This window comes from Lycium ferocissimum, unplaced genomic scaffold (genome assembly GCF_029784015.1).
Source record: "Lycium ferocissimum isolate CSIRO_LF1 unplaced genomic scaffold, AGI_CSIRO_Lferr_CH_V1 ctg2235, whole genome shotgun sequence".
Classification (NCBI taxonomy): Eukaryota; Viridiplantae; Streptophyta; class Magnoliopsida; order Solanales; family Solanaceae; genus Lycium; species Lycium ferocissimum.
Genome location: NW_026720282.1, coordinates 202878 through 229949, shown reverse-complemented (window position 1 = coordinate 229949; position 27072 = coordinate 202878). Strand labels below are relative to the sequence as shown.

Sequence of the window (27072 nt, the reverse complement as noted above, 5' to 3'; positions counted from 1 at the left end):
CATAGAATGTGTGCTAGGCATGTTTTAGCCAATTGGTCCCAAAAATACGAGAGGCCTTGAGAGGAATAATTGCTTACGGAGGTGTCTGAAAGTCAACTTTTGAGTCTCGGTGAATGAGAACTTAGACTACGCGAACTTTGGGAGAAAAATGTCTTGATAAGTTGATGTACTACAACTACTGAAGGTGAGCAAGGTTTACATGAAATATACCACAAAGTGTGACATTATAAACAACAACATGGCTGAATGTTTCAACTCTTGGATATTGGCTGCAAGGCACAAGACTATGCTTGAAGAAATAAGAGTCAAAATGATGAAGAGAGTAGGACAGATGAGGGAGTTTTGTGAAAGTTGGATTCATGACTTTTCTCCGATGGCATTGAAAGTTCGACGAGCATCTTTACAAGGTCACATGAAATGCGATATTGAATGGAATTCGATACAAGGTATGAGAGGTTCTTGAAGGTCATTTTAGACATATTGTGGATCTGCGAGAAAAACTTGTTCTTGTAGAGCATGGATGTTGAAAGGCATCCTATATCCTCAATGCAATTCTTTGCTCTTCACCACAAGAGGTTGAACCTAATGGATTACATTCTCGGTGGTATTCTAGAGGTACCTATATGAAGACATATAACTACTTTATTCAACTTGATTCACGAACTTGAAGATGTGGCGCATCCATGAAATCCTCTTGTTATACTCACCGAAGTGAGAGATGCCGAGCGAGGGCTAGGGCCGTTAGGAGGAAAGAGCAGATGAACCCAAAAAAACAGAAAACTCTCCAAAAGGGGTTGAAATGACATGCAGCAAGTGTCATACCTCGGAGTCATAATAAAAGAAGATCTTAGAGAGCCTGGCAACTCGCTAGCCCAAGTGCAAAATGCTTTCTTTGCCCAAGTTCGATTCTTTGACCAAGTTCGTGTTCGACCCCCGAAAGGCACCTGCTCCGGCGGTAGAGAAGGGGTAGGCCAAAGGGATCAACGAAAAAGGTAAATAATTTCACATACTTCATGTATAGTTCGAGGCTTAATTAGTTGCTAATATTTTGGTATAATTTGTAGAGTGTTGCTACTAAAAGGCCAAAGATGGTTGGAATGGGAGTGTTGCGCACACAAAGTGGAGCAACTATCATCGTCAAACACTGTTCTATGTTTAACAATTAAATATCATTTTACGAAATTAAGTACTAACAAGTAGTTCTATTCATTTGAAACGACTGGATTGCCTAGTGAAAGGGTTAAACATCAAATCATGTCGCTTGTCACCGGTGAACTACACTGCCACAAAGCAAGGGTGGTGTGAAATGGCAAGGAAGACAAGCTATGACCTCCGGGCGGCTTCAACAAGGAAGGGACAAAAGCGAGAGTCAAACGGGGATAAAGCTATACAAATGAGCCAAATGACACCACTTCCCTTGTGAAATTGTCAAAGTAGTGGCTGCATTGTGAATTTGACCATTCTAGCTTTGGTAGCTGTGACTGCTTTGTGAATTTGTCTATGTAGTTGTTTTTTAAATACTTTGTTTAGGGCAATTTGGATCACATTTGGTTGAGGTTAACTACGGGCAAAATACGTCAAATCTATATTTTGGGTACAGTTTAAGAGTGATTTGATGTATTTTGCCTTAACTATATGTAGTGGTTTGGTAGATATGACTGCATTTAAGTTTGTTTGGGCGACTGTGGCACTTGAATTAGCATTTGTATTTGCGCATTGTTGAATTAGCAGTTATGTTTGCATTTAACGTTAGTTCTTGTCTATGTAAAGTCACTCTCTTTTGATCAATGGTTATGCAGCTGTGACTGCATTTAACGTTAGTTCTAATCTGTTTTGCAATGTCTAATAAGTTTTGAATTTATGTCTAGCCTTGTATCTTTATGGCAATTTTCTTAGATTTTATTGTTGGCGCTTTTGTTAGCCTTTGTTGGGTTGAATGGCACCGATTTTTGTCCGGCTTTGGTCAAGAGTCTTGGTACACTTTTTTGAAGTCATTGTAATCTATTTTTACGAATTTATTTAAATTCGAGAGCTTTGACCACTTCCTTTAGCCTTTTTAAGTGAGGTGGTTGGTGATTAATGCTTCGCCCAATTCTTATTAAATCATAGTTCTTTCACTACTTCTCATACAACCCCTCAAACCAAAAATGACTACCATCCTAACAACATTTGAGAAGAAGTTAACAAAATCATACGTTGACAAGGATGACTTCATATTTCTTCCCATGCTTTCACCAATTCCTTGCAAACCATGACCGTGAAGCGGTTGTTCTTCCAGTTCACGCCTCACATATGCAATATAAAGTGGGTGCATATAAGAGTCTTTGCCAAGGATGGAAACGTTTGTTGATGACAACGGTACGCAAAGAGGAAATGTTTTGGAATTTCAAGCTTGCGAGGTCGGGCGGGCGCATATGCTTCGTCATTAATAAGAAGGCACCGGAGATCGTAATTATAGAATAGGTCTCTTTATTTCTTTTCATGTTTGTGCCTTCGATTAATAGAAAAGTTCTTTCAATGTTAAATGAAATTTTATTCTTGTTTATGCCTTATACTTACTAATTTTGCAAAGCAATTGCACAAGACAAAGAATTGCACAACAACAACATTACGTAGCCATTTGCACAATTCATTCCACAAAATGCCAACACTAACAAGTTGTTTAAAACACCAACAAGTGCAACCCCGCTAACAATATGCCAAAAGCACACTACAAAATAACCCCTAACGACATGCCAAACTACAACAAGAGCTTAGGGCAACTTCATTGAAACACCTCTAAAAAAAAGTTTTGAAGTAGAAAACTTACTACTACAATACAAATACACAATAACGAAATCAAAGAACTTTCTCTCTTTTCTTGGACTTAGCCAACTTGCTCTTCCACTTCTCTCTTTTCCTTCATCTTCTTAATGTCTTCTCCAAATTTTCTAGTTGAATTTCTATGTTGTTCATATCAATTTTGCTTTCACGGAGTTTGTTGACGAGAGAAGGCTTGTAATCATCTTTTCAAAAGCCTCCAATGATGCTTCAAGTTCACCAATTCTTCCCACCAATTTAGGAATAGCAAATTTGGATCTTGGATCAATGTCAGCATCCTTCCAAAGATAAAAATCACATGATCTAGCACCCTAAAATGTAATAAAATCAATAAAAAAAAAATCAGTCTTTCAACTCTTCAAAGTTCAATATTTGAAAGGCAAATTCACTTCTTCAAAGTTCAATTTTTGAAATAAATTTCACTTACACCATAATATGGACAACTCCATATCTTCTGCCTTGTGAATCTGGGTCCAAGAAGTCGACAATGGCAAAAGAAATCCATGTTTGCATCGCACATCCTTCAACTCATGATCATCCTCTTACTTACAAAACTTACCAAAGCCTATTTTAGTCATTGTATAACAATCTTTACCCGAGAAAAGAGAGAGAGAAAAAAAAAAAACAAATTAAGCGATTAACAAATACGAAATGAAAGATTACGGACTAATGCAACAAAAAAAAAAGGTGAATCCGAGCGATTTTTACAAAATTTTTTTGAAATACAACAATACTTGAGCTTATACGGTAGAACAAGCTAAATAAAGTTGAATTTAGTTACCTTTGATTAAAAAACAACTGGGGTTGAGCTCCGATTTGGGCGTGTTCTTCAACAATTTAGGGGAGTTAGGGTTCTAAATGTTTAGGACGGGTATGGGTAAATGTGGGTGGGTGAAAATTTGAGATTATTAATTAGGATTGTTTAATCGATTTTCCATTTAAAAAAAAATTATAATGGCCCTTTTTACAGCTTCAACGCGTTCAAAAATGTGGACAAATACACGCCTGAGTTTGGGTCTGTGGAGAGATAATTTAGTTCACTTTTAAGATGTTAAGGTGTGTAATAGGTGCTCGTATAGTTTAGGTATGATATTGATATTTTGGGTATAGTTTAGGGATGTTTTGGTGTATTTTGCCATTTTATCTGTTTGGGCTTTTGGTATTAGCATATTTGTTCCATAACATAATATAGTACTATCAAAAAGAAGGAAAAAGCTGGGCTCTGTTCATATATATAAATATATACAGCTATTGGGCAGAACCAATACAAATTCCTCTCTTTGCTTCTGTCTCTATCTTTCTTCTCCCATTCGCCGGATTTATTACGTCACTCATCGGAATCATCTAACCTAATTTCGCTTTCCGTCAAGGTAAAGATCGCCGTTAATTCTTTTCATGCAAATCAATTTTAACTCACTGTAACACCAATTAAATTCCCCCCAATTCTTGTTTTTAATTGTAAAAATCTGTTCTTTTTTCTGTTTCAGATCTGGTAATGCTTAATTTTGGATTCTGAAAGCTCTTTTTAGAGAACTTTGGGGTGGATTTTCAATTTTTTGAAATTAATTAAGGGTAGTGTGAGATCAGCGGGGTATAGTGAAGAAGAAAAGTTCATTAGGGTGTTTGATAATTAAGAAGAATTTGGGTTTCTGAAAGATCTTTTGAGAACTTTTGGGATTAATTTGCAATTTATGAATTAACTTTTAAGTGTTGAGTATGGAGGGTGGTGTAAGATCAGGGGGTGTAGTGAAGAAGAAAAGTTCATCAGGGTGTTTGATAATTAAGAAGAATTTGGGTTTCTGAAAGATCTTTTGAGAACTTTTGGGGTTAATTTGCAATTTATGAATTAACTTTTAAGGGTTGAGTATGGAGGGTGGTGTAAGATCAGGGGGTGTAGTGAAGAAGAAAAGTTCATCAGGGTGTTTGATAATTAAGAAAAAAGATGATAGAATAGGTGTGGGTTCTTCAATGGGTTCACAAAAGGTGAAAAAGAGGCCAAGAATGGTTGAGAGTAGTGATTCGGAGTCGAGCGAAGAGTTATTGGAGCCAATTAGGAGAAAGAGTGGAGAGAAATATCATAATGGGGGAGTTGGTGGTGTAAAAAGTGGTGTGGAAAGTAGAGATTTTGGTAGGAATGGGAAAATTGAGAGTGAGAGGAAGAGAAGTAAGTTAGATTTGTTTGATTTCGACGAATATGATGAATTTGATGAGGAGATGAAGTGGAACGTTGCGAGAACGGGGAGTTCTAGGGAGTTTGTAAGTGGTGGTTCTAGTAGGAATATGATGACTGAGAAGAGGAAGCACTCCAACATTGATAGTTCGAGTAGCTTGTCGGGTAGTAGGACTAAGGGTGATGAATATGGTGTCAAGAAAAGGTGTGATTTTGACGATGATGAAACACATATACCCATTTCATCATTGCTTAGGTTGAAGTATCAGGACTCGTCTCAAGAACCAATAAGATTGCAAGGGAAAAATGGAGTCTTGAAGGTAATGGTGAATAAGAAGAAGAAGATAGACTTATCACACAAGGAATATGATGTTGAAAGTAGGAAAGGTTCCAGGTCTGAAGATGTTGTCAAGAAGGATTTGTTAGGCCGAGCTTCTTTGTACTCGGATTCTAAACGCCCTGAAAAGCGACCAGTGTCCATTAAAACGGAGCAGACCGAGCTGAAATCACAAAAATCTGTCTTGGCAAAAGGCATTAAGTCTGTAGACTCCGAAAATGATGAGACTGATACATCACTTAAGTTGGCACCACCTAGTTCGCAGCCTGTCAGCTCAAAGACAAGGGGGACTAAGGAAGAAAGCAGGTCCTTAGCAGCTGAAGATGTTACCCCTGTTAAGAGCAAAGAAGGAAAATTGAAGCGACGTGCGAGCATGGAGAAGCAGCAGCTGCAGCCTGCTAGCTCAAAGGCGAGGGTGATTAAGGAAGAAAGCAGATACATTGCAGCTGAAAATGTTACCCCTGCCAAAACCAAAGAAGGAAAATTGAAACGAGGTGGGAGTACTGAGAAGCAGCAACTGCGAGAGAGAATAAGAGGAATGCTTATTGAAGCTGGATGGACCATTGATTATAGACCGAGAAGGAACAGAGATTACTTAGATGCAGTGTATATTAATCCTAATGGAACAGCGTACTGGTCAATAATTAAGGCTTATGATGCATTGCAAAAACAGTCAGGGGAAGATCCAGGCAAAAGTAAACATGATGGTGGCTCTACTTCATTTGCTCCATTAGCTGATGAGTTAATCAATAAGCTAACCAGGCAAACAAGGAAGAAGATTGAGAAAGAAATGAAGAAGAAAAGAAAAGATGATGCCAAGAACCGAGATTACAAAAAGTCTACCATGCAAGAGTCTGCAGAGGACACAGATGGTGATCAGCATGAGGAGAGGCTAAGTAGCTATGTAAAGAAGAAAGGTAAGTTTCTGAAAAGCAAGTCTAATGCAACAGATCAGGAGAGTGATGGTGATACAAGTGGCGATTCTTCAAGGGGAGGAAGATCTAAGCAGGATATGTCTGGAAAATCATCTATTGGGGCTGCTTCTAATACAAGAAGAAGTAGGATAATTGGGAGATGTACATTGTTGGTCCGCAGGTCTGATAAGGAGCAAGATTCTGAAAACGATGGGTATGTTCCTTATACTGGAAAAAGAACCTTATTGGCGTGGATGATTGACTCTGGCACAGTGAAGTTAAGTCAGAAGGTTCAATATATGAATCGCAGGAGGACCAGAGTAAAGCTAGAAGGTTGGATTACACGAGATGGCGTCCACTGTGGTTGCTGTAGTAAAATCCTTCCAGTCTCAAAATTTGAGCTGCATGCAGGAAGTACATTGCGTCAACCATTTCAAAACATAATGTTGGAGTCTGGCGTTTCCTTGCTTGAGTGCTTGGTTGATGCATGGAATCGGCAAGAAGAATCTGATCGCCAAGATTTCCACACTGTAAACATCGATGAAGATGACCCTGATGATGACACTTGTGGTATATGTGGTGACGGTGGGGACCTTATGTGTTGTGATGGTTGCCCTTCGACTTTTCATCAGAGCTGTCTGGGTATACAAGTACGTAGAGCATTCTCTTTTTTCTCATTGTTGGCATGTTTTCCCTCTTAATTATACCGTGCATCCCTGCACTGTTAATCTTTTTTTGTTTGTTGTTGTGGTAGTAAATATGAAATTATATTGTCATCTTTTAATCTACTTTATACTTTGTTACTGGGTATTTATTTAAATGTATGAATTTCTTGCTTTCCATGTGTGAGGTTGTTAACAGCGACCCTTTGTCATCAGTAAATTTTCTAGATTTTTATAAATATTGAGGAGGTGGAGGAGGAACAGTAAAGACCAGAGCTTGGGTGTGGGGCAGGTCAAAGATCATAGCCCGATACTTACATTTTCATTTGAGAAACCACCATAGTCCAATGATAAAAAGAACTATAGAAAGAACCAGGTTACAGAAATGGAGAAACAATGTATTTTGAGATCATCTTGCAACTCTATACAACTAATATAAAAGATATGTAGTTTCCACTTTTGCTGAATGAACAATGAATGGTCTCACTTTTCAATAACACATCCGTGTGATATTTTACAATAACTGAAGAGAACGAACTGGTTAAAAATGGAAAGAAAAAAGTACCATCCAGTTGTGTTTGAAAAAAGAAAAGAAAAACAATAGCTCTGCCCCAAGTTTAAAAAGAAAAAGACACTTGTAACTTGTAAGAACCTTTTAGTAATGATGAAATCCCTCTACTTAAGCACCCAAGGGTGTGGCATAATGGTCAATGAAGCGGGAGGAGAACCATGAGGTCTCAGGTTTGAATCCCTGCAGAGGCTAGGTGATTTCTGCCCATCTGCCTAAGCCTTGGTTGTCAGAGTTACCGGGTACCTGAGCTGGTAGCAGGTAATCAGTGGAACAGTCAAGGTGTGTGCAAGCTGGCCCGACACGCCGCCATTAAACGAAAGTCCTCTACTTATCAACAGTAATGTTTTTGGCTGTCTTGTAGCTCCTTGTGAGAAATTCCACTTCAATGTACTTCAGTACTTTGTATGAATCTGTTCCCTTTCTTCTTGTTTCTAGGAGCAGTTAGGGCTCCTATGATTCCATTACCACCATCTTGGTCAACAGCATTGAGCTCCATGTGCTAGTTGATTATCTGAAATTATTAGTTGCACATGCCCCTAAATCTCATGAATAATGCAACCATAAGGAAGCCGTGTGACAGAAGTCAATCAATTGCAGTATGCAATCTAGCCCATTTTTGTGACCCTGATCTTGCTTCGACATCTGTCAACAGACATCCTTATAGCGAAACTGTTCACTGAAACCAATCAGTAAACCATTCCAATAACTAACTCCGTCCTCTTCCCTTCCATCTGCAAGACAGTTTTAGTTTGTTTGTATCATTCAAAACATGGAAAGACAGGACAGTGCACACTTATCATCAGAATTGATTATGTAATATGGAAATGAATATTAATTTGGATATTTTTTTCTTAGAACATCATACTCTATCTAGGCATCTTCAAAAGTATGCAACATGTGCAGACTGGGATTTTGAAATTTTCTGTTACTTTATATTATTATTTATCATGCATTTGAACTAAGCCTAGAAGATGATGTCTAGTCTTTATAAGCATCAGGTTTACATGCTTCTCTTTTCTGCAGATGCTTCCTCAAGGCGATTGGCACTGTCCAAATTGCACATGCAAATTTTGTGGGACCACCAGTAATAATGCAGAGGAAGGAGAGGGAGCTGTAGATGGACTTATCTGTTGCAGCCTCTGTGAGAAAAAATGTAAAGCTGTTTTGCTTTGGGAGGTTTGGTCGCTTGACATCTTCAATACTTGAGCTAAATTATTAAACTTTCATTTTGCAGATCACAAATCATGCAGTCTGGATATGAATGCTTTACCCACTAGTTCTAATAATCCATCTGTATCATTTTGTGGGCAGAAATGCCAAGAGGTATTTCTATTATTCTGTTGTGAGTTCTCCTGTCTAATGTATAGCATATTAAGAATATCTTAGCAGAGTTATCAATCTTCATTGTTCACTATTTTGGGATTGTTTGTGCTGTCGCAAATCCTAATGGAATTTTAGACTGTCATTTATCTTCATATGAAACAAATGACGTTTGGCATAAACTCTTATTCGTGTTTGAAAAATGCAATCGTGATCACCCAAGCGTTAGAACCTTCAGAATTGAACTGGTTATTGTCGGTACATATTGATAATCTGTTTTATTATGCTTTTTTTAGTATTTTACCATTGATTGTTTACACTGATTTGAGTTGCCTGCCCTTGTGCCGAGGGTCTATTAGGAACTGCCTCTCTACCTCCCAAGGTAGGGGTAAGGTTTGCGTACACTCTACCCTCCCCGGACCCCACTTTGTGGGATTTCACTGGGTATGTTGTTGTTGTTGTTGATTGTCTGTCGGTACATGCCTCGCTTTCAGTCTCTTGTCAGAGAACCCGGATCGAAAAGCCAAAACTTTTTATTCTGCATTAATTTGCCTGCTGGATAGTATTTATGTCTTAGACATCTTTCAGTTCTTCTCTAGATCTTAGAGCACCTTTCTAGTGAAAAAATGAGAGCATATGTAGGAAATCTTGAGGAAAAAAAATCAAGTGAAGATTTTACATTTACGAAGCACATTCTGGAAATGATTTCTTGCGGATATATGGACTTTAATTGCGGATAATTGACATAATGATTTGACCTACTGTTGCAAGAGCGAAGAAGCTAGGGATGCAAAACTCGGCAACTAATGTATGGATAATAAACAAGAGTAAAGGAACAAATGGACTGAAAAAACTGGAAGGACTAGATAAACTGATCCAACTGAAATGCGTTGGTCTTTAAAGGATCTGCGAGCCTAATATGATGCAGAAACACAGAGCTAAAAATGGCAAAAGCTTGGACTTCAACCCTGAAACAATATACTCCCTCCGTCCCATAATAAGTGTCACCTTAGCCAAAAAAAATTGTCCCATGATACCCTTAAAACCAAGACATAAATTGGTTAGTTTTTTCCAACTCTACTCTTAGACAAAAAATGACAAGTTAAAGTAACATATAAATGATGATTGGAAAAGCCACATAGTAACTTGGTATTGTCGGATTCCCAATGTCAAAAGGATTACTATTTGTGCATGCTATAATCAAGAGGAAAAAGTAATTTATTTTCATTAGGTAGGGTAATTTAGTAAACTTCACATTGCATTATTGGTTTCTTAATATGCGTGTTTTTGGCTAAGGTGACACTTATTATGGGACGGAGGGAGTAAGAGATTGCTAGACCCAGCTTGTTTCATCTGAGTAATTTCTTTTATTTCTTCTTGACACACTGTTTTCAGCGAACCACCTAGCCTTTTGTTAATGCCTACCACTTTAAAAATTAAGCCCTCTAATTCATCAGTTAGCTTTGCTGGCAGAAAATACATCCATTAGATCAATTGGCTTCAGCACTGTAATTTGCATACCTGTGTTCTGTAGTTTGATATCATAGATTGTAATCCTAGTATCTCTCCTAAAGGAGTCCAGATCCATAACCTTCTTCTGTTTAGTGATCCAAGTCCTTTTCATTGCTGCAGCATGTAAGCCTTGAGTGTCTAATTTGCATGAGGCGGGATACCTCGTGGCACCAATTCTACATGTGAAGAGCCTCACTTCACTAGGCTTGTTAATTTATTACCTAGAAGAGGATGTAGCAGTTTATAAAGTGAATCAAGAGGGGCACTCAACTTAGGGGTAACAGTTTTATATACAGTGAATAAAATAAAGAGGGTAATCTTTGATTACAGTATACCATAGGGGGATACACTCTGGATCCTACACGTGATTTGGCGTTTACTGCCTAATCTCCATTTTAGTTAAAGAAACCAAAACTAGCTGTTCTACTTTTGGCGTTGTCATACCAACATGATTTCGTTATCCAGTTCTCTCCTTGATAAGATCCTAAACATGACCGCAGAGGACCCTCTCTACCATATACGTTAGGAAAACAGAACCTAGCCCATATATTAATGGACCTTGTCAAACTGACAAACTGTAGCTAACCAATCATCTCCTCTATTAGGTGCTCATGATCCATGAGGTGCTGTAACGACTTGGTAGCAATAGGAACAATCTCAAGAAAAGAGTCGGTTGGAAAGTTCCCTCACCCTTGGAAAGGGATTCTTATTTGTTTTTTGTTCACCTAAATAATTCAGCACCTTTCTTGGTGCTGCTCTTTTAATACAATTATATCTCTTAAAAAAAAAAATGTTAGTTCATTTGTAGCACCAAGAAAGTGCAGAGATGTACAAAATTAAGAGACAGCTACTCTTTTTTAACAAAGTAAGGAGTTAATGAAAGTCCATGAGAAGATCAACATCATTTACGTCGACCGTTTTGCGCCAAGAGTTGGACATCTAGAATTTAGAAGATCTATGATTGCATTCCATCCAAATATTCCATAGAGTGCATGCAGGAATTGTGCTCCAAAATGCATTTTGAAGAATTCCTTAACCTTTTCCCTTGCCAGCTTTCCAATACACCTTTCACTGTATCTCATGTAGCCCACTGTACGCGGAGAATGTCCAAGAACAAGTTCCAGATCTGCTAATGGTGTAAAAAACAATTGTGATGTTGTCTCATACCAAGTATTAGACGGTTAGCGTCTGTTGCACTAACACCAAGAACATGGTGCTAATTCCTTTCTTTGTAGCTTGTAGTCTTGACTTAAGTAATGGTAGCTTCTGTACAATCAGAGCCGGACTTGAAATTGCTGTATGTCACTTAGAGATGGAGTGAGAGAGAGAATAATGCAATTGTCTTGTTGAGACTTGAACTGTGAAAAATCCAAACAGTTAATACTGTTAACAGGGGTGAATGAGATGGAGGAATTTAGAACCCCTTCTCCTTGTCTCATGTCCTTGTTTTCTTACTGGTCGCCCAAGAGCCTTAACTGGTGTTTGTTATTTCTCTCAGAAGGTTACCATTATGAAAATGCATGATCTCCAAAGCTGCCAGTTTGGTAGCAAATTCAGTTAGACTTTTGTTATCGTATTGAGAAGCATGGAGTTTACCTTGAACATTTTGTGTCCTGAAATTACTAATTATCCGAGAGTTCGATACTGTTTTCTAGCTCGAAAGTAGTGAAACTATTTATTGATCTGAGACAGTCCCTGTTGCTATCTTTCACAGGATGTGTTATGGATAGTTTGACTCATTTCTCTTCTCTGTTTTTGCAGCTATATGATCATTTGCAGAAGATTCTTGGTATCAAACATGAGATTGAAGCTGGATTCTCATGGTCCCTAATTCAACGAACGGATTTAGACTCTGATCGTTCTCATCATGCCTTTTCTCAACGGGTGGAGTGCAATTCTAAACTAGCTGTCGCACTGGCTGTTATGGATGAGTGTTTTTTGCCGATTGTGGATAGAAAAAGTGGCATCAATATTATTCATAATGTTCTTTATAACTGCGGGTAATAAGCTCTTTACCTTGTATGCTCTGTCGTACTTTTGTAAATGTTGTGTTAAATACCCAATTTAATATCCGAAGGCCCTTGTTATTTGTTCAACTTCATTAAGCTGCCTGATAATTTAATATGGCTATTTACTTGTAACGAAAAATGTTGTGGAAATACGAAATTGAAGATGGATGTACTGTCATATAAGATTAGAAATGATCACTAGTACATAGAAGATAAAGCATGAGGAGGTTTCTTGACATAAACTAGCCATATACTCTAGATGCAGAGGTTCGTAGGTGCGATAAATAAGGTGATGGAATGTGGTAAAAGCGAACGGATTTACTATCAATGAACAATTTTTCAGGATCGATACGGATTTAGCTAACAAAGAACACACTGGAAGCATAGGATACATATAGGAAGTACCAGCTAATTGAGAGTAAGGTTTAGTAGTTGTTACCCTTACGTTTGGTCCGGTGCTTGTGAGGAGGTTCTAATTAAAAACTTGTATGTCCATATAATAGTAAATTTGTGATGTTAGAATGTACAGTTTTAGAAACTTCCTTGTTTTAAAAGAGCAGTTATTTAGTATTGGAATGAAGACTTGAATTGACAGTGAATAGAGGATTTGAAATATTTCTTATTAGAGAGTTTAATCAAGTTATTAATTTCATTTAATTAAACTTTAACGATTAAAATCACAATATAGATAGAAAGAGCAAGTCTATGAAACTTGGGTCATAGATCTGTGTCGACAGTGCATGAGGTTGGTTGTTGCCCATTGGGGATAGTTTGGTAAATATAAACTTTTGGTAAGGATATATTTGTCGTGGAAAAATTAAAAACAACTCCTACTTCTGCTTCTATGGAGAAGCAACCTTTTTCAACTTCTTCCTCACAACAAAATAAATGTTTCTGCTACTACTCAAAAGCACTTTTCTTTTTCCAGAAGTTTGGCCAAACACCATATATTTCCCAGATAAGCATTTGAGAAAAAAGAACTTCTAATATCACAGAAGCTTCGGCAAACAGGCTATTACTTAAACTGGTCTGACTGATTGCCAAAGGTGAAGCAGGACATTCAATTTAAGAGGAGCTGAATTTGCTTTTCGCTGTTGTCCTTCCTTATCTCCTTAACTTCCAGCACTCTTTAGCATATGCGTCACTCTTTATCTTCCTCGTAGACTCTTCCTTGAAACACAGTGATTCTCTTCTTGGAAGCCTAGTTACAAATAGATTATTCCCATGCCTTTTTTTGTCACCTGAGAAACCACAGCTGCACTGTGATGTTAACAGCCATTTTCATGGGAATCTGACTATTCCTCATCCATTTATTTGTGATTCTTTATGATATAGCTGTTAGAAAAATGATTACTTTTCCTTTTGTGGTTTGAGTTTCTGAATCACAAATAACTGGTATCCCTGAGGCAATATATTGAGATTATTGGATCAACCCTCTTCTCTTGTTTGGAAATGGAAAGCCCTATTGTCAATTAAGCCAGGCTATGTTTCTTTTTTGTTGTCTGTAACAATTTCTCCCTATATGCTTTATGGTTTTGCTGAATTATGTGCTTGCATATTTTTAGATTTATCTTTTACCCGGTTGTTGTGTTCCGTGTTCTTTTCCCCTTTCCTTGTCTATGAATTTGGTTGTATTATTCAGCAGTTATCTGATAACTTTTTTTTGTCTCCTCTGAAGCTCAAACTTTAGTCGGCTGAATTTTCGTGGCTTCTATACTGCAATCTTGGAAAGGGGCGATGAAATAATATCTGCTGCATCCATAAGGTATACTGGACAGCTCAAACCGTTCTCATGTACAATTCGAGTTTGTTTTTCAGATATCGATAGAGTTGGGTGTATGCATGTGGATGTTGTACAGTTGAACTATCTCAGCTGTCTCAGAACTTGCAATTGTGTTCCTTTTGTTGGTATTTATTATCTTTAACAAAATGTAATCATGCAGCATCAATTAGTCTTTGAATTTATATGCAATAGTGGACCATCTTTTTGCCAGCGTTTTACTGAATGTATCTCATGTCACAGACACAATTTCTTGTTTTATGTTTCTTTCTTCCATCTTTTGTCATATATTTTTCGGGTGCCTAATTCTGAACACTGATTCTACTTAGTCTTTAAACAGTAACACTGCTTGCTTTTTAAAGGACACATTTGAGAGATCCTTTTGTAACTATTAAAGGAGCCGTTTGGTTGTAAAAATAAGGAGATACTCTTCTCACTAAATTCAGCATGACTTGTATATTGTTTGGTTGCTTGAATTAGGAGAATTAATCTCCTCATTATATTCAGCATGACTTATACTTTGTTTGGTTCTAATTTTGCCCGTTCTTATAAATAATACCAGCATAAGTATGCAGGAATCTATGTATTAGTTTATGCGGGGTAGAATGTTGAATAAGAATCACTAGGTGATTTCTTCCCATCTGTTCTAGCCTTGGTGGACAGAGTTACCTTGTACCTGTTGCTGTTGCTGGTGCGAGGTGTCCCGTGGAATTAGTCGAGGTGTGCCCAAGCTGGCCCGAATACCACGCTTATTAAAAAAAAATTTACATAAACTACTCAAATAACTAGGATACTCTGATCTCTTCACTCGTATTTCTTCATCCTACCAGAAATAATCGATGTATTACTAATCTCGAATCCCTGTATAAATTGTCTCCCTACCAAATTACCCTTTTTAGGTTGTAGATTTTTTCCTTGTAACGTAAAGGAACTTTCTAAAGTATCTGATCTTTCATGCTAAGGAACTTCTGTAGTCATCATTCTCTCAATTTAGTTGTGCTGTTAGATAATTTCTTGCTTCTCATTTTCCTTGTTAGTTGTCTTTCGCTCATGTTTGTTCCTTCGTGCCTTACCAATCAATAAACATTGTTTTGGCTGTAAACTGTTAGGATCCATGGAACTCAACTTGCAGAAATGCCATACATTGGAACCAGGAATATATACAGGCGCCAAGGGATGTGCCGCCGGTTGTTGTCTGCTATTGAGACGGTATGAGAATAATTATTGCTGCTTGTCTTTGTTACCTCCTCACTTTATTCATCTAATTGTCTTGAAGATTGTTTTCTGTACATAAGAAATCATTGAGATATGTACCATACTGTCACGTGCATATATTGCTATTGCCATTCAAAATGAGTTATTGAGATTCATCATTCTGTTTATGCGAAATGATTCATTGGAACAGAGAGGGTATCTTAATTGCTTTCCCGTTGCAGTTCTGGTCTTCAGAAGTAGCAAATAAGTAATCTAATATAGCACTTTGTCAAAGTGGAAGAAACAGCATCAGGAAGCTACAACTGCAGTCTCTTGATGTGTATGTAAGAAACATGACAAATCAAATGGTTGTGTGAAAATATAGGATGCTTTAGGAAATGTTGTATTACCAGATGCTCTAGAAACAGTGTAATGCTATTTGCTTATTGAATTAACATTTTAATACATAAGATGTCTTTAAGTTTCCAAGAGTTAGTCTCCAAAGAGGCATTATAAGTAGGATCAGACAGTTGTATTCTTACTGAAAGAAAATAGGGACGTTGTGAAGGAATAGACAGGACCTTGCTTCATCCATATTGAATTTCTGTTCATTCCACTGTTGCTGCTTTCATTTCCTAGTGACGCACATATTTGTACCTAATATGTGGGACATCATAAGACTTGAAGTTCATTATGTTTGCTAACAGTATAGGTGATGTTTCGGATGGTAATATGCACGTCATACCTTTTCTAGCTATCCCATGCACCTGCTTTCATTCGGGCATTATGTGATTGCATGTAGATTATGTTCTTTGTATTTTGGTCTCAATATTGTGTGCAGAGCAACGGTTTAATTTGTGATCTTCTCTTTCCAGGTCCTCTCCACTCTAAAAGTTGAGAAGTTGATTATTCCTGCTATATCTGAGCATATGCATACCTGGACAGCAGTTTTTGGATTTAATCCACTTGAGGAATCACAGAGACAAGGAATGAAGTCCATCAATATGTTGGTGTTTCCTGGGACAGATATGCTACAAAAGAGGCTACTAAACGGAGAGACCCTAGAGGGTACTATAATAATTAAATTTCTGCTTTTACTTTTTTTTTTTTTTTTGCTTGTCCTTTTAAGGAAACAAATTGATATTTTAATCTATACTGTCCATGGTTGTGATTTGACTTCTGGATTTTTCTGTAGCTGGTGTAAATGCTGGTGATTCGAAACATAGTGTTCCTCAGTTGCCTGCTTTGGTTGAAAAAGCTGATAAGGACTCCCCTACTAAGTGCGACGACTTGCTTGATGAAGCCTGCGTAGAAAAAATTGATGACGGTGTTGATGCTTCTAATTCTCCATCTACACCTGTTGATTTAAGTGATAGTGCTACGGTTAGAGCACTAAGTGCTGATTGTGGATCTGATGTTCAAATCTCCAGCAAGGAGGCTAGATCTGTTCAATCCAATATGGAGAAGAAGCTGGCTGAATCAACCACAAAATCGATGCCCTCCTCTCCTTCTGGGGCAAGTATGGGCGATCAATTCTGCATAGACAAAGTTGATGACGGTGTCGGTGCTTCTGATTCTCCATCTACACCTGTTGATTCAAGTGATAGTGCTATGGTTAGAGCACAAAGTGCTGATTGTGGATATGGTATTCAAATCTCCAGTAAGGAGGCTAGATCTGTTCAATCCAATATGGAGAAGAAGCTGGCTGAGTCAACCACAAAATCGATGCCCTCCTCTCCTTCCGGTGCAAGTATGGGTGATGAAGTCTGCGTAGAAAAAGTTGATGACGGTGTCGGTGCTTCTGATTATCCAACTACACCTGTCGATTTAAGTGATAGTGCTATGGTTAGAGCACGGAGTGCTGATTGTGGATCTGATATTCAAATCTCTAGTAAGGAGGCTAGATCTGTCCAATCCAATATGGAGAAGAAGCTGGCTGAACCAACCACAAAATCGGTGCCCTCCTCTCCTTCCGGTGCAAGTATTGGAACCGCTGATTCAGGAGATGCTGCATCGGCTCCTTCCACAGAAGTTGATGCCCAGTCATCTGAGCCAGTCCATCAAAAATTGTGCATTTCATTGGATGAACCTTCTGCCAGGAACACTGAGGTAGAGAAACAGAATGAGGAGGTTTCAGATAATACCTCCATTGATGCCAATGGGGAAGGTTTACGGACTGGTGTCACAGATAGTTGTTTGGAACCTGCTGCGCAAAGTGCAGTAGAAGAAACTGACAAGACGAAAGTTGCCAGAAACATTGAGGTAGAGAAACAGAATGAGGAGGTTTCAGATAATACCTCCATTGATGCCAATGGGAAAGGTTTGCGGACAGATGCCACAGATGGTTGTTTGGAACCTGCTGCGCGAAGTGCAGTTGAAGAAACTGACAAGACAAAAGTTTCAGTATGTGTATCTGCAACTTGTGCGAGTGCAAAGCCTGCAACAGATGTCCTCTCAGACTCTACTCAACTAAGTAGACCTGACGTGCAGAATGGGCAACATGTGGGTTTAAAGCAAACTTCTGAATCTAAACACCTTGGTGATGCAGATGTTTCCATGGAGGAGGGAATTTTGGATGCCTCTCCAATTGGTGATGGAGTTAGTGATAATAATGGTGCTGAAGTTTCTTCTTCTAGACCTGCTATTGATTCCTCGGTTGGAACTTCTTTGGATGCTGCCCGGGAAAATAACACTGACGGTCAACTTGGTCTCTCTCCTGGATCTCAAGCATGTGGCTTGAACCCTTCTGATGGCCGTTCTGAAGAAAAAGTTTCTCTTGATAAGAAGATAGTTTACTCTGAGCCTAGTCAGGCAAAAAGTCATGAAGTGACTGTGGTAGGCAGTTTCAGTGGAAATGTTGATTCCTCTGCTGATGTATCTGCAGAACTTGCTGCTGAAGAAAAGATTGAGACTCAGGTCTAAGCCTATTGAGGCTAATCACACTGACAATGCTACTTAAACATTACCTTAATCAACAGTAAGCTTGATGTAGGATTTTATACAGGGTCTCCCATGAAGTTGTTTCCCCACCTGAACTACCTTTGAGTAATCGAGGTCATGTGATGTCCTTAAGCTGTTTGCAGTTTGTTAATCGATCCAATTTTGATTCTTCGGCGCGTTATGTCATAAAGGATAAAAAGGAATCGGTTATTCAGCAAGGCTATTAAAAAATTGGTCTAGGAATTGTGCAATTTCCGTGCTGTCATCTAGGTGGAAGGTTTTAGAGATGCATTGCAGCTTTTGATTGAAGGAGCTGAAACCATTGTCCTAAACCATCTGACGAAGTTGGGACACTCGGTGTCCTTTAGGAGCTGGTATAATGGTAATTGTTTCTACAGATCTATCTATATATAATGGGGTGTCTGCCGTCTTGTAGTTTGGCGGTACAATCACCAGCCTATTAGTAGTATTGTTATTAAAAAGGTTATGCGAATTGTACCTCATGGATAGGGCGGCAAATTTTGTGGACTCCGTTGGTGAAAGACACTCATGAAGATTTTGAATGTACATATGTAGTTTTGTGTAGATCTAATATTCTGTTTCCAAGGTCCTCAGAGATCCTTGTAATTCATCAATTGAAATGATAATAGTACCCAAGTATCCAAGTTTCTGGTTAACTTCTTCACTATGAGATTCCTCGTATTTGCTTCTTAGGATTGTGCCTAATCTTGCTAGCAACACGGATTCGTGTGAGGTAAATATTTTTTTCACAGATTGGATGATTATTAGTTTCCTGTGACTACCGGAAGTTTACACTATTTTTGCAGTGTTTATTGCTGCAGATATACAAAGTTTTTGTATTTCTTTCCGTTTGTTCATATTTGATTGTATTAGTTAGATACATTTATGGTTGAAATTTTCTTTGTTTATCGATATATTAGACTTGAGGTAGATATCAAGAATCTTTGAAGTTGGGATTATGTTAATCAGTTGGCGTGGCTTCAGAAAAAAGCAAAGGGAAATTTATGTTTATATATAATGTTGTCACAACGACTGACAAAGTAATTGTAAGATGGAATCTGACCCAAATTCTTGTCTGGTAAGATGGATGTGGATGAACTTTGACATCTTCTATGCACACGCACACATATACTTTTGACTTCCTTGCTATATTCTTTACTTGAATCTCAGAATTTGGCAACAAACACAGGACGTGCAGGCATGTCTCTTGTTTCTTTTACCCCTATAAATAACTGTTTCTTGTTAGAAGAGTCAAAACTGCAAACTTCATATCATGGCATACAAGAGATCTGTGATGGATTCATACACAGGTTTAATACCTTATCTCCATGGTGTAGTTAAGAGAAGGAAGTATCTCCAAGGATTTCAAAGGCTCAAGGGAGAGAAAATCATCTGTCCTTCTGACGAAGAACGGATACATAATAAGTTGATTCTTTCGAAGAATTGGAAAAGAAGCGTTATGCCAGGTTGCGGATTGTGGAAATGGTAGTAGTTTTCTTGAATCTCTTGAAATAACAGCCATTTCTAGGTACCTATGTGGTCATTTCTCAGAAAAGGCTGGTTAGTGTAAAAGAAGTTTGCTAGTCTCTTTATAATTTAGAGAAATCTCTCTTGTATGTTCCCCAAGGGTCGTATAAACACCCGAGTAACATAAATTATTACTAGTATTTGTTTCATCTTTAAAAGGTAGTCTTCTGATTTCTTGTAGCAATGAAGTACCAAACACAATTAATGAATTGATTTACCCAACATCGACCTAAATCAGTTTGATTGTCAAAAAGTAGCAAAATCAGAGTAGGAAAAGAAAGAACAAAAGTTACCTGTGGTTTGCGAGCTATTAACGCGAGGTGGTTTCTAAATGCATTGCCGAAGAATAAGCGTGCAGGTTCATATCATCAAAAAAAAAAAAAAAAGAACAAAAGTTACTCAAAAATAGAACAAAAAGTTGTGAGCCCCCAAGAAGATTGGCCTAGTGTAGTAGACCTTGAGAACTAATGTATGATGTATGAATTCCATCAAAGACAAAAATAGATGATTGATTAAACATTAGAAGCAAGAAAAAGGTGTGCATCCAATGAGAGAGCTCTGACCTTTTTCACAATTCTTGCAACCCTGACACATACTTTTAACTTGACCCTCTACTAATATCTAATATCAATCAACAAAGATTCGATCCGAAACTAATTGAGGTATTTTATGTATATTTGCGTTTAATTTTTATCTATTTTAAGATTATTCAGAAACTTATCATAATTAACTTGACTATCTTACGACAATGACTAATCCATAACATCGTCCTCCTTTATCTAAAGTTTTTAAAATTGTCCCAAGTTAAATATTTTTTTAAAAAAATTACAGAATTAAATCACTTTTACTTACATTTGATTAAGGGATAATTTCAATAAGATACAATCCATCATAAAATGTTACATTCACGTAGCCATAGTTTTAATGTACATCCACATAGCCAACTTTTTTGCAACAATATTTATACACACAATATACAATATTATACACTTACGATAGACAATGTATAAATCTTGTATACAAGGGCGATTTCGAATAATATTAGAAATGTGGACCATTTTGGGTAAATATTTTCTCCAAATATACATATAATGTTATATTTAAGTCAACTAGATGGTCACTCCTTTCTCCTCTGCTCACAAAAATCGTTTTTCACATATGGAGCTTTCACTTTCTTCTCATCCTCTCTTCAACTCTTCTTCTTCATTATTCAATTCAAGATTTAAGATTTCACAAACCCCTCTTTTCTCCACAAATATTCATCACCAACCTTTCAGTGGACTAAACCACAAACTAACTGTTTCAATGGAACCTCAAACAACTATTCCTCATGCTTTTGAGAATGGGTCTTCAATAACTTCATCTCAAACAGGTAACTCCTTTTTCCATATCCAATAATGGGTTTTCTTTTTTTTTCTCAAAATGCCTTCTTGATAAATGAAATTGACGAGGATATTGCATAATGGATTCATATAGGGTTCTGAATAGTTTGGATTGAGGCTAAGTGGATTGATATAGGGAAAATTAGAGAATATATTTACGCCACCTGGCCCATATTTTGAGTTTGTAACCCGGTTTAGCCCATATTTTTGTGTATAAAACACCTTTTATACACTTTTATGCAAGGTTGATACATTATGTTAATGCTTTCTTCCAGGTATAATGTTAGTGTAATATTGTATATTGAGCTACGTGGTGTAATATTTTTTGTTGGGCTGTATATTTTTGAAAATTTTCCATTTCTTATAATGAAATTGACATGAATAGAGCATAATAGATACATTGAATTCATATAGCCGATTCCAAATTGTTTGGGATTCAGGCATAGTGGGTTGATATATTTGTTGGGTTTCTGATTTTGGAAATTGGGCTTAGTATTTTATTTTTTTTCCAAAAAAAAAAAAAAAAGGAAATGGATTTTGATAGTATTGTAATGAAATGTGCTGAATGTAGTTTATGTAGCTGACTGTAACTAGTTAGGGATTGTGACAGAGTTGATTTATGGATTTATATGGGGTTTTTTATAGGTCGAATGGGGGAGGTGAAGAGGGCTACGAAGGAGACGAATGTGCATGTGAAGATAAACTTGGATGGAACAGGTGTTGCGGAGAATAATACTGGGATCCCATTTCTTGATCACATGTTGGATGTAAGTGCTATTTCTTCTGATAGAAGAAAGACCTTTTTTTATCTGTTAGTAGTAATAAATAATACTATAGAAGTGTTCCATGGTGGGGCACACTGTATAACAAGGTATCAGGTTCAAGTCTCTCCATCCTTTCAATGAATTCCATGAACTTGAAAAAATCAGGTCCGCACAAGAAGTTGGTTGCAGATTTAAAATATAATGTTCCATATCTAATGAGTTAAGCTTTTAGAGGTAAACATGCTAAATTTCTTGAAAATCCTGTATCCTCGTGTGTTATACTCAAACATATCCGTGGATAAAGGTAAACAACCCGAACAGTAAAGAATTGTTGGACTGCTCCTGTATTTCCTTTTCTTTTGGTTAAAAATATGAACTTTGTTGAAATCTTGTTCATCCTGTTCATTTACCCCTTTTGTTTCAAAGGTTGTTGTTTGGGTAGACCATTCGGTAATAAGGGAACTGCAGAATAATAGAAAAGTGTTGCATTTATATGCTGAGTCCTTATCTTTTTTCTTCTCCATTTCTAGAAGAAAAAAGCTGACATAATTCAATAGTTAAAGATTCTATCTTTGTTCTCTCCTTCAATTACATGTTAAATTTTTTACTTTCTATGATATAATCTTTTATGAACTTCTCAATTTCAACAACCAAAAAAAAAAAAAAAAAAAAAATTTATGAAGTTCACGACCTACTTGATCAAAAAGAAAAAAAAAATAAAGTTCACAACCTAATTTATATTGCTGGATGAGGATGAGTACCTATTTGCTTTCTATCAGCTCAGTTGCTGACTACATCTGCATTGCTTCTGGTCAAGTGCTAGTACTGAAATGTGTTTATGATTTCTTAGCAACTTGCTTCACATGGATTGTTCGACGTGCATGTGAAGGCTACTGGGGACATTCACATTGATGATCACCACACAAATGAAGATGTTGCACTTGCCATTGGAACTGTGAGTTCTCAGGGAGCTTAGAGTCAGTAATTCAGAAGTATATTCAGAATTCCTTGTGTTGGTCTTATATCTGTAATAGTGGGTGCAACGTCCCGTTTTAATGGAGAGGCTCTTACTTGCTTGAGTCACTCCTTATTTTGTGCTCCATTGCTTTTTTGTTTTTAAACTCTTGAGAGCCTTGACTGCTATTTTTGGGTGACTCCTATGTTTCTTTTTTTGGTTAATTAGGCATTGTTGCAAGCACTTGGCGATAGAAAGGGAATCAATCGCTTTGGTGACTTTTCAGCTCCATTAGATGAAGCACTGATTCATGTTTCACTGGTAAGGGATAACCTTATGGAACTTGATTTGTTTCAAGTCAGTCACGTATTTTGTCAGATATTCTCTGTGCCCTATCAGCCTTTTACACAACTACAATTATAAATAAGAGACAGCCCCGCTTACATCTCAAGTCACCACTATGACTTCCATAAAAGATAGTTTCTTCTTTCTTTCACTTGGATCGTGGTTATTTTGAAACCACAAAACACCTCATAGATTCTGCAGTTCCCTTATAGTAATATCACTATTCACTGATTGGACAAGAAGAATATGGTATGGAATAAATATTTTCTTTTGTTTTAGATGTTTATCTTCTTATGCAGATAGGATGAGGTAAAAGAAGTAGAAAATAGCCCACCAAATAAAGCAACATAGAGCTTTAAACTTTGTGTAAATTCAAAGTATAAATGTTGGTTACAGTGCTGGGAGTATAAATGCATATCTGTATCACTTTAGGACAGGCAGACCAACCTGGTGAAATATTAATAAAATGACATGATTTATCAAATAAAATCATATTGATCTATTCATGATCATAATCTGCACTTATATTAAGTATTAACTATGTTATATTTAATTATTGTAGGATTTATCAGGAAGGCCATATTTGGGTTACGATTTACAAATACCTACTCAGAGAGTTGGAACTTATGACACTCAGGTTTGTCTGATATTCTCATTCTTGTATGAACACAGTCGGTATCTCCAAGTTCCTACTTCCGTTATCATTTGACTTTGGTTGTGAAATACATTTGTTTCTTGTATAGTAGATGGAAGATTTCCTATATCCCCATTATTAGATAGGTTTTCTCCTTTGCTATCTTCTCTTTGGATTTGGTTAATCAAATATTAGCGCTTGAAGATGAAGAAGCTTCTCATTGACTTGATTAAATATGTATAAGAGGTTCTCCTTATATAGGAGTCTTAGGCTATGTATAATATGAAGGGGAGCCTTGGCGTAACTGGTAAAGTTGCTGCCATGTGACCAGGAGGTCATGGGTTCGAGCCGTGGAAACAGCCTCTTGCAGGAATGCAAGGTAAGGCTGCGTATAATAGACCCTTGTGGTCCGGCCCTTCCCCGCGCATAGCGGGAGCTTAGTGCACCGGGCTGCCCTTTAGGCTATGTATAATATGATAGGTAATAAATCCTTATACTAATAAGATAAACTAAATACCCTATAATTAAACACAGAATATCCTAAAATCTCTTATAGAATATTCAATATGATTTTCCTTATTCAAATACAATAAATTTAGATGTATATGAATTAGACACGTTCACTTGATATTCTAAGATACCCTTCAAACTCAATGTGGGCAAACCAACTTGAGTTTGTTTACTTTGGAAACATAGAAAGTTGACGCCGAAATCTCGATGGAGTTCTGCACAATCACAAAAAAAAAAGTGCCGTGCTGGAATTCTTTCCTCTGGAAAATCGTTGGTAACTCTGCAAAGCGAAAAAATCTGCTGCTTAGAACCTTTTCATCCCTCTATTAATGTATATAAGAAAATTTAGTTTGTGTATTAGGTTTATCCGAGGAGAACCATCATATCGTGATTTTGATTCAGATTGTTTAATGTATGAATTTTGATCTTTGGAATGGTCTAAAATTAACTAACATTTTTCTATTGTTGAAGTGTGTCAATTTAAAATGCTCAAAGACGTGTCAGCATCAGGTGTACATGCTAAGTACTTTTACAACTAATTGGTACTATAATTAAAAGAAAGATATTTTTTGTTCTCTTGGACTCTTGGCCATATAATATTAATTGTTTAAGCTGTGTCTAAGTTTTGCTCGTTTCTATATCTATTCTATGGATCCCGCTGAATTGAATCATATTGTTATGTTTAGTTGGTGGAACACTTCTTTCAGTCTTTGGTCAACACTTCTGGAATGACACTCCATATTCGACAGGTAAATTCTTATATGACTTTTTAGGGGGTTGTGGGGATGGTAGAGATGGGGCTTTTCGTTTTTTGGTCACTTACGTATTTTTCTTCCTTTCTTTACTCTGGTTTTATGCACTTGCATGCTAAGATTTTTGAGTTTGTACAGCTCGCAGGAAAAAATTCTCATCACATCATTGAGGCAACTTTCAAGGCGTTTGCTAGAGCTCTTCGACAAGCAACTGAATATGACTTGCGTCGTGGTGGAACTATACCCAGGTTTGATTATTTTTCCATTCCTTTAAGTTTTTAAAATAGCTTATAATGTGTCTGAATCATGGAGCATTTAAGTGAGCCTAGATTTGGTCTTCCCTGTAAGTTAGTAGAACTGCTTCCAACAAATTCATTGGGCTTGAATTGTGTTAAATTCAACTTCCCTTCTTCATGTTACCATTTCTTCACCGCTTAGATTCACTAGAAATCCTTTCCTTACACCAGCGTCCCAGCAAATTCTGTCTCACCCAAACGTGGTTTTATATTCAAACTTGAACCCAGTAGACATACATGTTGAACAGGCACACAACATGATAGGGACTGACGTGTGTAAGCAAGAATGGAAATTTTCTTTGCTTTTTTCTTTCCTGAAACTCTTTTGTTTTTTTAAATGAAAAGGTAGAGTTCCTTAAACTCAATTTTCTGTCTTTTTGTCGGTGCAGCTCAAAAGGGGTTTTGTCTCGATCATAAAATATACCGCAAAGATTCAGATTCTTGAGCAAAGGTGTGAACTTTGGTATTTCAGTACTGACATATACAAATGAGTTATTTTTATGGATAATCCCTCTGAAATATCAGTGGAGAATGGTTCCTACTTATTTCTATTTGTCCCTTGCAGTAGTTTACTGCACTGCTATTCTGCAATGTATATCGTGATTATTGAAGCTCTGTAGTTGAAGAAGGTGGATCAAAATACATCAATTGCTTCTCTAGCTCTTTCAAGAAATTATTTTGATATCCACGAATGCTACAAGATGAATGGAATATTGGCATCTACTTTCAGTATTTCAGTTTTCATGTTTGAAATGTTGGAGGTTTTACTGGTGATGGAGGCCTTTGGCTTTTCATTTGGTTGTAAACTTTTTATTAATAACCAGTGGTCATTTGTACGTTTTGTGATCTCTGTTCTTTTAAGTTGCCTATTACGAGGATGATATTTAAAGAGGATATATATATATGAATAAGTGAATGGGAGTGTCTCTCTTTCTCGGTTTAAATGATGCCTTTGGAATGTACAGAGCAAAACATAATAACCAGTGGACATTCATAGTGGATGTTGTTAATGGGGAAAATAGCTTTTTCTAAACCATCTCTGCTGCATGTGACAAATTGCAGTCAGCATAGTGAGGCATGATGGGGTTTGGACTTTGTGGTCTTGGATGCTTGGACATAGTTATTTTGGTATAGTAGAACAGGGATTCATGGAGGAGAGCCCAGGCGTAACAGTAAGAGTTGTCACCGTGTAATCAAGAGGTCAGGGTTTAAGCCGTGGAAACAGTACCCGGCAAAAATGTAAGACTAGACCGCGTATAATAGATCCGATTTGGTTTGGACCTTCTTTGAATGTCTTTTTTTAAAAAAAAAAAAAAAGAAAAAAAAAAGAGGAACTTCCTTTTAAAAGCAATAAAGACTGTAAGCATGCCATGAGAGGCTTCAGCGAAGGGCTTCAATGAATTGTGCTGTGGCTGGAATACTCATCTTTAACGTTGCATAATGCAAAATATATGTTATATCAGAGTTCTTTAGACGTAGTTGCATAACTTGCATTCATGGTAACATCCAATGAAAGCTTTGAATTAAGGAGAATCTTTTTATATTCAGATAATGTTCCTTTCTTTGTCTATTATCTATTTGTCACAAAATTTAGGTCACCTGATACCAACCAAAAATATAATTGCGACAGGGCCAATGATAAATAAAAAATGAAAAA

At 37.1% G+C, this 27072-nt stretch overlaps 2 protein-coding genes across 4 annotated transcripts; both read left to right on the top strand.

The window, feature by feature from the left end:
* Window positions 1–4420: 4420 nt before the first annotated feature.
* LOC132043243 (uncharacterized) lies at window positions 4421–18906 on the top strand. Its single transcript, XM_059433719.1, has 8 exons — window positions 4421–6891; window positions 8498–8627; window positions 8709–8797; window positions 12068–12306; window positions 13994–14080; window positions 15205–15304; window positions 16165–16357; window positions 16485–18906. Exons 1-8 carry the CDS (start codon window positions 4687–4689, stop codon window positions 18209–18211), a joined length of 4770 nt encoding a protein of 1589 aa, XP_059289702.1. The 5' UTR covers window positions 4421–4686; the 3' UTR covers window positions 18212–18906.
* A 2025-nt stretch (window positions 18907–20931) lies between these two features.
* LOC132043244 (imidazoleglycerol-phosphate dehydratase 1, chloroplastic-like) lies at window positions 20932–26889 on the top strand. Of its 3 annotated transcripts, none has more exons than XM_059433722.1 (9): window positions 20932–21149; window positions 21805–21926; window positions 22774–22878; window positions 23107–23199; window positions 23786–23860; window positions 25054–25116; window positions 25258–25367; window positions 25805–25853; window positions 26382–26889. In XM_059433722.1, the coding sequence occupies exons 1-8, from the start codon at window positions 20936–20938 to the stop codon at window positions 25830–25832; spliced, it is 810 nt and encodes a 269-aa protein (XP_059289705.1). In that variant the 5' UTR covers window positions 20932–20935; the 3' UTR covers window positions 25833–25853; window positions 26382–26889. The 3 variants fall into 3 exon arrangements, with proteins under 3 accessions (XP_059289705.1, XP_059289704.1, XP_059289703.1); XM_059433721.1 differs by lacking the exon at window positions 26382–26889 and adding an exon at window positions 25984–26261 and having other exon boundaries at window positions 25805–25866; XM_059433720.1 differs by lacking the exon at window positions 26382–26889 and adding an exon at window positions 25981–26261 and having other exon boundaries at window positions 25805–25866.
* The last annotated feature ends 183 nt before the right edge of the window (window positions 26890–27072 follow it).

What these genes read in the sequence shown, in the direction of transcription:
- LOC132043243 (XM_059433719.1), top strand. Translation starts at nt 4,687, where the DNA reads ATGGAGGGTGGTGTAAGATCAGGGGGTGTAGTGAAGAAGAAAAGTTCA. An exon ending in AATGTTCTTTATAACTGCGG is followed by an intron (nt 12,307 to 13,993) that starts GTAATAAGCTCT and finishes TCTCCTCTGAAG; the next exon opens with CTCAAACTTTAGTCGGCTGA. An exon ending in ATATCTGCTGCATCCATAAG is followed by an intron (nt 14,081 to 15,204) that starts GTATACTGGACA and finishes GTAAACTGTTAG; the next exon opens with GATCCATGGAACTCAACTTG.
- LOC132043244 (XM_059433722.1), top strand. Translation starts at nt 20,936, where the DNA reads ATGGAGCTTTCACTTTCTTCTCATCCTCTCTTCAACTCTTCTTCTTCA. An exon ending in TTCTTGATCACATGTTGGAT is followed by an intron (nt 21,927 to 22,773) that starts GTAAGTGCTATT and finishes ATGATTTCTTAG; the next exon opens with CAACTTGCTTCACATGGATT. An exon ending in TGACACTCCATATTCGACAG is followed by an intron (nt 25,117 to 25,257) that starts GTAAATTCTTAT and finishes GAGTTTGTACAG; the next exon opens with CTCGCAGGAAAAAATTCTCA.